The sequence below is a fragment of the Oncorhynchus mykiss genome, chromosome 1, assembly GCF_013265735.2.
Source record: "Oncorhynchus mykiss isolate Arlee chromosome 1, USDA_OmykA_1.1, whole genome shotgun sequence".
NCBI lineage: Eukaryota > Metazoa > Chordata > Actinopteri > Salmoniformes > Salmonidae > Oncorhynchus > Oncorhynchus mykiss.
Window position 1 is genome coordinate 27,204,337 of NC_048565.1, and position 11,207 is coordinate 27,215,543.

Consider the following 11,207-nt stretch of genomic DNA (forward strand, 5'->3'; position numbering starts at 1 on the left):
ATGTTCACATGCCACAGTATCCTGTCTAAGATCAGCATATCCCAAGCATCTTATCCGAGTTTCTCATAACTGGGATACAAACTTTTTCGGGTTATTGTAAACAGGATTTGATGTTTATATGTCAACTCAAAAACAGAATACTTTAACAGGATATTGGCGGACATGTAAACCTGACTATTGAGATAAAATGTGAAGTGCTCAGTGGTGTCATGACGTTGGCCTGGGTGTAGGTTTATGACAGTCATAAATACCTATATTTCCTCTCTCTACCCTACTGATGTTACATTTGCAAACCCCTTGGTTAACATAGAGATTATGGGAACTTCAGAAGGTGGGGGGAAATGAACTCTATTCTGGTAATCCGACCAATTGAACATATGCGGTGGTACTTAATGAATATGATGTCAGTTCGGTTGTCATCTGAGATATTCTCATCAATGATAAGGTGACAAACTCTACAGTGGAAAGTCTACACATCAGAGTTATCGGATTCACATGGAAGCCAACATCAGCGTGAGCTTTGGTTGCGAATGGTATGAACTTTGAACTCTTATTCACTACAGAAGTAATACCTCCTAGCCGCTGAGTTAGCAACAGCCGCTGCAAACGAGGGTTAGGAAGGAACAGACAGAGTATCCCGTCTATCACACAACGACGTTACTACAACGTATCCAACTGACCACCAGAGACATTCTTCAAAGGACAAAGGACTCGGTTGGGCAACACGGCCTTCCATCTACCACCAACCTACCGAAGCGCAGCACAGAGTAAATATTTATTGCATTTTCCTTTTCCAAATGGGTGGTAATTTAGAATGCATAAGATACTGTATTTTTACGATAGCACAGCTTCGCCCTTTGTTCCTCAGTCTTCCCGCTCTTTCACTCAAACCCAGCCCTTTTCTTTTGTGTAACAAGCTGTCATATCTGTTCTGCTCGCTAGGGACGTTTTCCTTTATGACGTAATTTGTAATCAAGTTATGATTTAATGTGTATGTGTAATTCTGTGTGATTAGTTAGGTATTTAGTAAATAAATAATTAAACTCAATTTTGTATCGCTGATTCAACTTGTTAGCCAGGGTTCGTGCAGATAACCAAGAATTTACAACTTTCAGATGAAACTGAATTAAGATGACGATTAATATTGACTGCTATTGATGTAAAATATTACTAGGTCTTTAAGAGTTTATTCGGAAGATAACAGCTCTATAAATATTATTTCATGGTGCCCTGACTCTCTAGTTAATTACATTTACATGATTAGCTCAATCAGGTAATATTAATTAGGGTGAAATTATTTTATAGAATATGTCATATCACTTAATCCGGCATAGCCAAAGACACGACAGTGGGAATAACTTTATGCAGTGGAGTTTTGCAATGTTTCTAATTAACTGAAATGTATCCAATGTTTTTTTTTAAATACATGGCCCAATCATAGTTATGTCGAAGACATTAAACTTATTTTTAAACATAAAAAAGAGAACACAATTTCCAGATGGTAAATGGCATGTATTTTTCACAATGGCTGTCACATATTATATGAATAGCTTTCCAAATAAATAACTTGACACTGTCTTGTGTATATAAAAACTCTTTATTTTAATGTAACCATACAAGAAATGCAGCATGTCCCAACTCTCAACATGTTGAACCTGTGAATAGATTGCACAAATAGCTTTATTTCAGCATCAATAAACAGTAACAAAACCATGAGTGGCTGGACATTGTTGGAATTCACTGACAAAGCCTGCAAGTCAGCAAAATATCTTAAATCAATTTTAAAAACATAGAACAAAGAAATATCATAATTGCTTAAAATGTCAAAGTGTAAAGTGTTGGTCCCATGTTTCACGAGCTGAATTAAAAGATCCCATACATTTTCCATACGCACAAAAAGCTTATTTCTCTCAGATTTTGTGCACAAATGTGTTTACATCCCTGTTAGTGAGCATTTCTCCTTTTCCCTGAAAGTCCATCCACCTGACAGGTGTGGCATATCAAGAAGCCGATTAAACAGCATGGTCATTACACAGGTGCACCTTGTGGTGGGGACAAAAAAAGGTGAGTGTGCAATTGACATACTGACTGCAGGAATGTGCACCAGAGCTGTGGCCAGAGAATTTAATGTTAATTTCTCTACCATAAGCCACCTCCAACGTAATTTTAGAGAATTTGGCAGTATGTCCAACTGGCCTCACAACCGCAGACCACGTGTATGGGGTTGTGTGGGCGAGCGGTTAGCTGATGTCAAAGTTGTGAACAGAGTGCCCCATGGTGGCAGTGGGATTAGGGTATGGGCAGGCATAAAATATGGACAATGAACAGAATTGCATTTTATCTATGGCAATTTGAATGCACAGAGATCCCGTGACGAGACCCTGAGGCCCATTGTCGTGCTATTCACCCGCCGCCATCATCTCATGTTTCAGCATGATAATGCACTGCCCCATGTCGCAAGGATCTGTACACAATTCCTGGAAGCTGAAAATGACCCAGTTATTCCATGTTGAATGTTGCGTTTATATTTTTGTTCACTATATGCCATTGACTTACATTGACTTACAGTCATGTGTGCATACATTTTAAGTATGGGTGGTCCTGGGAATCAAACCCACCATCCTGACATAGCAAGTGCCATGCTTTTTTTTAAAACTGAGCAAAAGAAAACGACAACAGTCCTGAAAGTAGCTATAATTGTGTTCTGTTATTATTTTTGAATATATTGGCAACAGTTGCTAATACCTGTCACCAACAAGTGTTCCCAGATTGCAAAAAAAGGTATAGAAATGCCATACTCTGTAGCTCTCTGCTTGAGCATAGCCACCTGCGCTATACCATACAACTGTCAAAACACAGAACATAAACATCAGCAGACAATATATTATAAGTACACATATGAAAACTATAAAATATCTCTTTCAAAGTACTATACAACATAGGAGGCAAAGAATGATAAGTAAACAAAACTGTAGGCAAGCTGTGACAATAACAGTGTGTGGATAAAGCTGCAAAGTCCACAGGGAATGTATTTACTGTGGCATCCATAGCAACAGATGAAGTTTGGGTTGTATACCGTTGGTAATAGTTTTCAGGGCATATTGTTGGTGCAACAACATCAGAACTTCACACAGGAGGGGTATGACATACAGCTCAACTGCAACATTGGACATACACTGAGTGTACAAAACATTAAGAACACCTGCTCTTTCCATGACATAGACTGAACAGGTGAATCCAGGTGAAAGATATGATCCCTTATCGATGTCACGTGTTAGCTAAACCCACTTCAATTAGTGTAAATGAAGGGGGGGAGACAGGTTAAAGAATGATTAAGCCTTGAGACAATTGAGACATTGATTGTGTATGTGTGCCATTCAGAGTGTGAATGGACAAGACAAAATATTTAAGTGCCTTTGAACAGGGTATGGTGATAGGTGCCAGGTGCACCGGTTTGAGTCAAGAATTACAACGCTGCTGGGTTTTTCACGCTCAACAGTTTCTTGTGTGTATCAAGAATGGTTCACCACCCAAAGGACATCCAGCCAACTTGACACAAATGTGGGAAGCATTGGAGTCAACAAGCAAAAATGGATGGGGTGCAACTAAATATTAAGAAGGTGTACTTAATGTTTTTTACACTCAGTGTATATTTGCAATGTTTGGAAATTAACGTCCTCCTCAGGTTTCCTGTAGTTGTCTCTTTCTGCCCTTCCGCCAGTGAAGAGTGCTACAATCTGAAGTAAGAAAATAGTTTAAGTGACTGAGATCAATCATCTTAAAATCATGTCTAAATATTTCTGATAAAAGCATACAAACTATTTTGAGTGATCAGTGACACTTCATTCAACGTTTATGGGCCTGCTTTGAACATCCTAGCCATGAAGTAGGCACTAAACCATTCCAACATGTGGGTTACAACATTGTCGCTGTTTTTTCTTCTAATGTTTTTTTATATTCATGACTCATGTTCTGCACATGAGTGCTTTATACTCCTTCATGCCTTACGTTTTCCTTCTATTAAATTGTTAACAGATGTGCTCTAGCCTCAACAACTCTACTGATCTCTCTGTAAAACAAGGAACAAATATACAGTGGGGCAAAAAAGTATTTAGTCAGCCACCAATTGTGCAAGTTCTCCCACTTAAAAAGATGAGAGAGGCCTGTAATTGTCATCATAGTTACACTTCAACTATGACAGACAAAATGAGAAAAAAAATTCCAGAAAATCACATTGTAGGATTTTTTATTAATTTATTTGCAAATTATGGTGGAAAATAAGTATTTGGTCACCTACAAACAAGCAAGATTTCTGGCTCTCACAGACCTGTAACTTCTTCTTCAAGAGGCTCCTCTGTCCTCCATTCGTTACCTGTATTAATGGCACCTGTTTGAACTTGTTATCAGTTTAAAAGACACCTGTCCACAACCTCAAACAGTCACACTCCAAACTCCACTATGGCCAAGACCAAAGAGCTGTCAAAGGACACCAGAAACAAAATTGTAGACCTGCACCAGGCTGGGAAGACTGAATCTGCAATAGGTAAGCAGCTTGGTTTAAAGAAATCAACTGTGGGAGCAATTATTGGAAATGGAAGACATACAAGACCACTGATAATCTCCCTTGATCTGGGGCTCCACGCAAGATCTCACCCCGTGGGGTCAAAATTATCAAGAGAACAGTAAGCAAAAATCCCAGAACCACACGGGGGGACCTAGTGAATGACCTGCAGAGAGGTGGGACCAAAGTAACAAAGCCTACCATCAGTAACACACTACACTGCCAGGGACTCAAATCCTGCAGTGCCAGACGTGTCCCCCTGCTTAAGCCAGTATATGTCCAGGCCCGTCTGAAGTTTGCTAGAGAGCATTTGGATGATCCAGAACAAGATTGGGAGAATGTCATATGGACAGATGAAACCAAAATATAATTTTTTGGTAAAAACTCAACTCGTCGTGTTTGGAGGACAAAGAATGCTGAGTTGCATCCAAAGAACACCATACCTACTGTGAAGCATGGGGGTGGAAACATCATGCTTTGGGGCTGTTTCTCTGCAAAGGGACCAGGACGACTGATCCGTGTAAAGGAAAGATTGAATGGGGCCATGTATCGTGAGATTTTGAGTGAAAACCTCCTTCCATCAGCAAGGGCATTGAAGATGAAACGTGGCTGGGTCTTTCAGCATGACAATGATCCCAAACACACCGCCCGGGCAATGAAGGAGTGGCTTTGTGAGAAGCATTTCAAGGTCCTGGAGTGGCCTAGCCAGTCTCCAGATCTCAACCCCATAGAAAATCTTTGCAGGGAGTTGAAAGTCAGTGTTGCCCAGTAACAGCCCCAAAACATCACTGCTCTAAAGGAGATATGCATGGAGGAATGGGCCAAAATACCAGCAACAGTGTGTGAAAAACTTGTGAAGACTTACAGAAAACGTTTGACATCTGTCATTGCCAACAAAGGGTATATAACAAAGTATTGAGATAAACTTTTGTTATTGACCAAATACTTATTTTCCACCATAATTTGCAAATAAATTCATTAAAAATCCTACAATGTGATTTTGTCTGTCATAGTTGAAGTGTACCTATGATGAAAATTACAGGCCTCTCTCATCTTTTTAAGTGGGAGAACTTGCACAATTGGTGGCTGACTAAATACTTTTTTGCCCCACTGTACCTTAAGAGGTGCTGATGCAAATAACATGTGGGGGTTTAAAATTGAATGGTACAGTCATGTCTTAACGTATATAGGATGTGTAAATGATTAATGAATAGGCTAACAGTAGATATTAACAGGCCTGTCCAAGTCACTCTCCTTTTAAGGCAGAGACCTCATGGGAACCTGTGGCACAGACAACTATCTCTCTTTAAACAGTGTTGAATAAGAACAACTTAGTGTCTACAAACACTGAAGAGATACAATTGACACAACATGCCAAACCAGTTGAGTAGGTTTGTGTTCCTGGGAAATTGCCAACATAGAGAGGTTAGGGTAGAGGTAAGAGGTAATAGAAGACAGGAAATATAATAAGGGAGTGAAGTGCACTCACAGTCTTGCACTCCATCTTCACTGGGAAAGCAGTTTTTGAAGAGACAGTGCATTGTCCTATAGCAGTTATCCAACAGGGATTTGGGGGTCACGAACCTCCACCCTTTTGAGTTGGGCTCCTTCACTCTATTGTAGATCTCCTCTATTCGCTCTGGGGGCTCTCTCTGAGAGGTAAACATACAGTACATGACCATTATGAGTTAAGTTTGTCCACAGAGAGATGAGCAGAGCAGTGACAGTGACACGATGGCCAGTCTTACACACCTCATCACTCTGTGGTGGGAACACCTGCTGGATCTTCCTGAAGAGATCTTCCAGATCAGAGGTGTACTTGTAGGAGGGATGTCTCTCTGGCAGGACCCTCAAGATTCTCTTCAACACCTCCTGGTTGACCAACAGCCACACATCCTGCAGGTCCCCCTCCTCCAGATCCACCACCCTCACCCTCTGGAGGGACACAGAAAAGAGATAAAGTGACGTAGTGGGGAGCGGGATAGGAGGAGGAACAGCTAGAGATGTATAGAGTGATAAGAGTGAAGATTGGAGATAAAGGAAGGAGAATAAGGAAGCAAAGTAGATGAAGGGTGAGTGAATGGATGGTATGATATGTTGATTTTTCATATGACTGAACAAGTTAGAAGAGTGATAATGATAAGGAAACAAAGGGAGGGACTCACCAGCCTGCTGATGTTGCAGAGTTTGAAGATCTCTTCATAGTGAACTCTGATGGTGTAATTAATGGGGAAATTGTGCTTCTGTTAAAGACAGGAAAGATTTTGGTGTCAGATTGTGTTTGTACAAAAAAATACCACCTTTCTTTTCCACATCTATCAACTTTCAATATAATTATTCTGTGCAGTGATCCACGCACTAGTCTTCCCTAATGTGTGTCTAATTTCATTCATATTCCAAACTTGCAAGTCACTGTCTTGATATCCTGAACCATTCTTACAAAGTTACGTCTTCTGTCGGTGAGTTTTGTTTCCAATGTCTTCAACGACTTGCACTGGGCCAATGTTGTGGGTGTCATCAAAACCGGTATTACCCACATCAAACCTACAGGGGGCACAACACACATATCATATAATACAGGGTTCTTCAAGTATTTTAGCTACCCAAGTATTTTTCTCTGCTCATCCCTGAGTAATAAAGGCCTAGTGCACTAATTTGGTGTTTTTTAATTATTATTTATTTTTTACCACCACCATTGAAGTGGTATAGTGGTGTGAGAACTGAACTCAGATGAGTAAAGACATTGAGACATCTCTCACAGTGCAAAGACAGACCATCGCTCCTAGCTAGCCCTCTGTGGCTGGCTGGCTACTGTGCTAAAATGAATTATGCTGAAATATGACCTCTTCTTTCCATCAGACTCATTATCTCACTGAGAATCCACCAATCTAAGGGAGAGCCCCATCTGAGCCAGATTATAATACTGAGTAAACACCTTAATTTTCACACAACAATAATCTCCTCTAAAACGCTTCACCATAATCAGTGATGTACACGCTAAGAAAAATGGGTTCAAAAAGGGTTCTTCGGCTGTCCCCATAGGAGAACAGGTAGAATCCTTTTGGGTTCAAGGTATAACCCTTTGACATGAAACCCAAAAGGGTTTTTACCTAGTACCAAAAAAAAATCTAGAAAGTGCTATCTTATGGGGACAGCCAAAGAACCCTTTTAGGTTCTAGATAGAAACTTTTGTAGTGGTAAAAAAAATACCGGTCGCAGTGGGGAAAAAAGCAGCACTGCCTATATTTTCAATGCATTTTTCTGCAAAAAAAATGCAAAACAAAAAGTTGGTAAACTCCATTATACCACGGACCATAATCTGCATGTGGTCAAGGGAAGGATACACAGTCACGGTCAGCACAACATTTTTGCTATTATGTTTGTGAACACAGGATTGTTCGGTTTGGGCCTGTGGTCTAAACTCAGATTGAGACCGTAAGTGCCTATTTTGACAAAAGGGTATTTTTTTTCTCAGGAGTAACTAGCTCTGGCTGTACATAGCCTGGGGCAGAATGAGTGGTGGCATGCAATCCAAAGCTAGTCTATTGTTGATCACTGTGTGGTTAGATACTGTGGGCCAGGGCTTGGATGCAGACGGCTGTATAGAGACTCCGAGTCAGCAAAGTCTCCAAGACCTCACAACACACTTCACAAAGCACTAGGAATATGCCTCACCGCACAATCTGTATACACCAAACAAGTCCATATACAGTCAGGAGCTCAAACATCAGATATTCATATACCTCACTCACTCACCCCACCTCCCCTCTATTGTCTTCAATAATTATACCTTCTTCCTATCTTTTTTACTCCTGTATGTCTCTCTCTCTCTCTCTCTCTCTATCTCTCTCTCTCTCTGTGCTACAGGACGTGGTTAGATACATAGATACCAAGATTTAACTGCTATCTTTTTTTTTTGTAACAGAAACCGGACCTACGCAATAACTTTTTTTTGGGGGGGGGGGGGGTTCTCTATCAGAGATAGGAAATACCCATAGATGTTTTCTACTGTCTCTCTCCTTTGAAACTTTCTAGCTTGAGCTCTTTGCAATATACATTGTTTGTCAGTGATGATTTCTGGTAATAGTTGTTCAGTTTACAGAGAGCACTATCATCTCTTAAATCTTTATTAGATTTAGCACTCTCACTCTCCAAAGACAAACTGGGGCTCAGTTGCTGAACGTGCACATGGTACAAACAATTCTCAATGGTCTCCACTGACAGATGTACTTCCTCACACTATTAAGGGCCTCTTAGCTTTAAATGTATAAGTGGTTGATGTGATGAGGTCTCACCCAGCCCATTGCAACAAAAGCATAACTTATTAATGAAACCAGGAATAACATCCATGATGTCAAACTAAACATCATCTCAGTTCTGACCCCACTACATTTGGAAGCTAGATTCTTTCCCAACAATATGTCAAGAAGACTCTAGCCTTTGGCCTGTTACGTAATTCTTCACACATGAACATACACCACAGCACTTCTCTTACCGAATAGCCCACCCAGGAGCCAGGTTGTTGGCCGGCACATAGTCCAACTGAGGTCCCTGTCTAAACACGCTGGAGGCCTCCGACTCAGAGCCCACACTGTTCCAGAGCACCACCAGGCCCTTTTCGCTCTGTGTTAGCCTGTAACTGCAACACAGAGAGGCATTTTTAGACATTTCAACATTCACTTTCTTCATTGGTATTAATTCGATATTTTCTGAATAGCTACAAACACAGTACCCTTGTCAGGTTGAAAGAACAGAGAAAAAAGAAGTAACCCCACACTGCTCTTGCTAGTACCACTGCTCTTTATTACGCTTTATGTACCAGCCTCAAGGCCTTCCTCAGAGATTTATGTACCAGCCTCAAGGCCTTCCTCAGAGATTTATGTACCAGCCTCAAGGCCTTCCTCAGAGATTTTGAGGTTGAACGGACAGGAAATAAGCAATGTACAGTTTAAGATGATATTTAATGGCAGACACACGTGTACATCTAGGGCACCAACCACTTTATGTCAAAAGGAGACATGGGTCATTAGCTGAGTTTGAAGTACTGCATTGCCAAAACCAGTGCATAAAGAACTCCACTCTAGTAATGACTTTCCCTCACTTAACCAGGAATTATTACAATAAATGTCTGTAAATGCCATCTTTGTCAATTAAATAATAATTTGAATAATGTATCTATAACTATAATACGGTTATTACAGACTTATAAATACAACGTTGTTAAGTAAGATTAATATATCAGTGATACAATCTATTAATAATTAATTTGCAATCTAGAGAGACCGTCATCAAGTTCAAATTTGGGTCTATGTACACCGAATGTGAATGATGTGATTATTCATTCACATGTGAATTTCCATGATCAGTTTTCCCCCAAAAATGATGGAAATTATAAAATGGATATCAAGAAAATGAATCACACATCATAAAATAAATAACGCAACACGCCTCTAAAAATGAGGGCAAATGTTACATTCTCTATCCAATGGATGGATGGATCCCAGGGGTCTTTATTATATATCCATATAGCCTACAATATCAAAGGAGCACCTTCGGGTTTCCATCATCAGCGTTAATATTCCGTAATAACCTGTTAGTCTTATTTATTATCTTTTAATAACAATATGTATGACTGTATAACAAAAGTGGGCAGCGCAGCAGCCTATGAAACGCAGCAGTTCCAATATTTGCGCCAAGCGTAACAAATTCGATTTCAATATTCAAACTTGCACAATCACACCTGTAACAACCGAAACCCGTCACTTCAACAATCCAGTATCTTCAGAATAACCCGCAGCAGCACCGATCAAAAGCACACATGCCCCACACAAATGATTTACAAGTCTGGGAAACAACGCGTGCGTTAATCCGGACAGTGACATTGGCACGATGTGTCGTCTTCAACAGATTATCTGAGTGTGGCAACACCCAGAACAAAACCCAGTCTCCGACCAAAGCGAATTTAGGAAAATAACCGAAGCCTCTCTTTCTTGCCCTCTTTGGCCCCCAGCTCTTCAAAATGAGTAAAAATTAATTGCGAATCTGTTCCGTCTCCAGCAGCAGCTCCGAATGAGGGCAGAGCCTGTTAAAAAAACATGCTTCTACAGGCCCAGATGTCACGGGTTTTTACTTTCACTTTCCAATCTCCCCGAAATAATGCTCTCTCATCCCTGACCAGACTGCCCTCTGAAACATTCTTTGCGTTTAATAATTGTAGGCGAGGACAGGACTCCACGTTAGTGTCCATATAGGCTTACAACTTTCCCATGTGCTCAAAAGTCACTGGTCCAGGCATGTATGCGATGTATTCACAATCACATCATTGCATGACATTCACACATCACTGTCTTGCTCTCTCTCTCTCTCTCTCTCTCTGGCCACTCTTCAGAGGCTGGTTCCTCTCTAGGTGTCATCCTAGGTTCCCGCCTTTCGAGGGAGTTTTTACTAGCCACATTGCTTCGACATCTGCGTTGCTTGCTCTTTGGACTATTAGGCTGGGTTTCTGTATAAGCACTTTGTGACAACTGCTGATGTAAAATGGCTTTATAAATACAACTCTATGTCATCTGTGTGGCCAGCATACACTGTCATTTAAAAAAAATAGTTGTTTCAACTAAATATTATTAAGTAGCTGGTTATACAGCTT

The 11,207-nt window shown here is 40.5% G+C and overlaps 1 protein-coding gene across 2 annotated transcripts; it reads right to left on the minus strand.

The window, feature by feature from the left end:
* Positions 1 to 1,574: 1,574 nt before the first annotated feature.
* Positions 1,575 to 10,915, minus strand: LOC110520098 (interleukin-34). 2 transcript variants are annotated; one of them, XM_021597149.2, is made up of 7 exons: positions 10,302 to 10,915; positions 9,057 to 9,200; positions 7,002 to 7,105; positions 6,727 to 6,804; positions 6,314 to 6,496; positions 6,051 to 6,213; positions 1,575 to 3,737 (listed from the first exon to the last, which is right to left on the minus strand). In XM_021597149.2, exons 2-7 carry the CDS (start codon positions 9,094 to 9,096, stop codon positions 3,682 to 3,684), a joined length of 624 nt encoding a protein of 207 aa, XP_021452824.1. In that variant the 5' UTR covers positions 9,097 to 9,200; positions 10,302 to 10,915; the 3' UTR covers positions 1,575 to 3,681. The 2 variants fall into 2 exon arrangements, with proteins under 2 accessions (XP_021452824.1, XP_021452832.1); XM_021597157.2 differs by having other exon boundaries at positions 9,057 to 10,915.
* Positions 10,916 to 11,207: the final 292 nt, after the last annotated feature.

What these genes read in the sequence shown, in the direction of transcription:
- LOC110520098 (XM_021597149.2), bottom strand. Translation starts at nt 9,096, where the DNA reads ATGTGCCGGCCAACAACCTGGCTCCTGGGTGGGCTATTCG. An exon ending in GCTCCTGGGTGGGCTATTCG is followed by an intron (nt 7,106 to 9,056) that starts GTAAGAGAAGTG and finishes TGCCCCCTGTAG; the next exon opens with GTTTGATGTGGGTAATACCG. An exon ending in CCGACAGAAGACGTAACTTT is followed by an intron (nt 6,805 to 7,001) that starts GTAAGAATGGTT and finishes TGTCTTTAACAG; the next exon opens with AAGCACAATTTCCCCATTAA.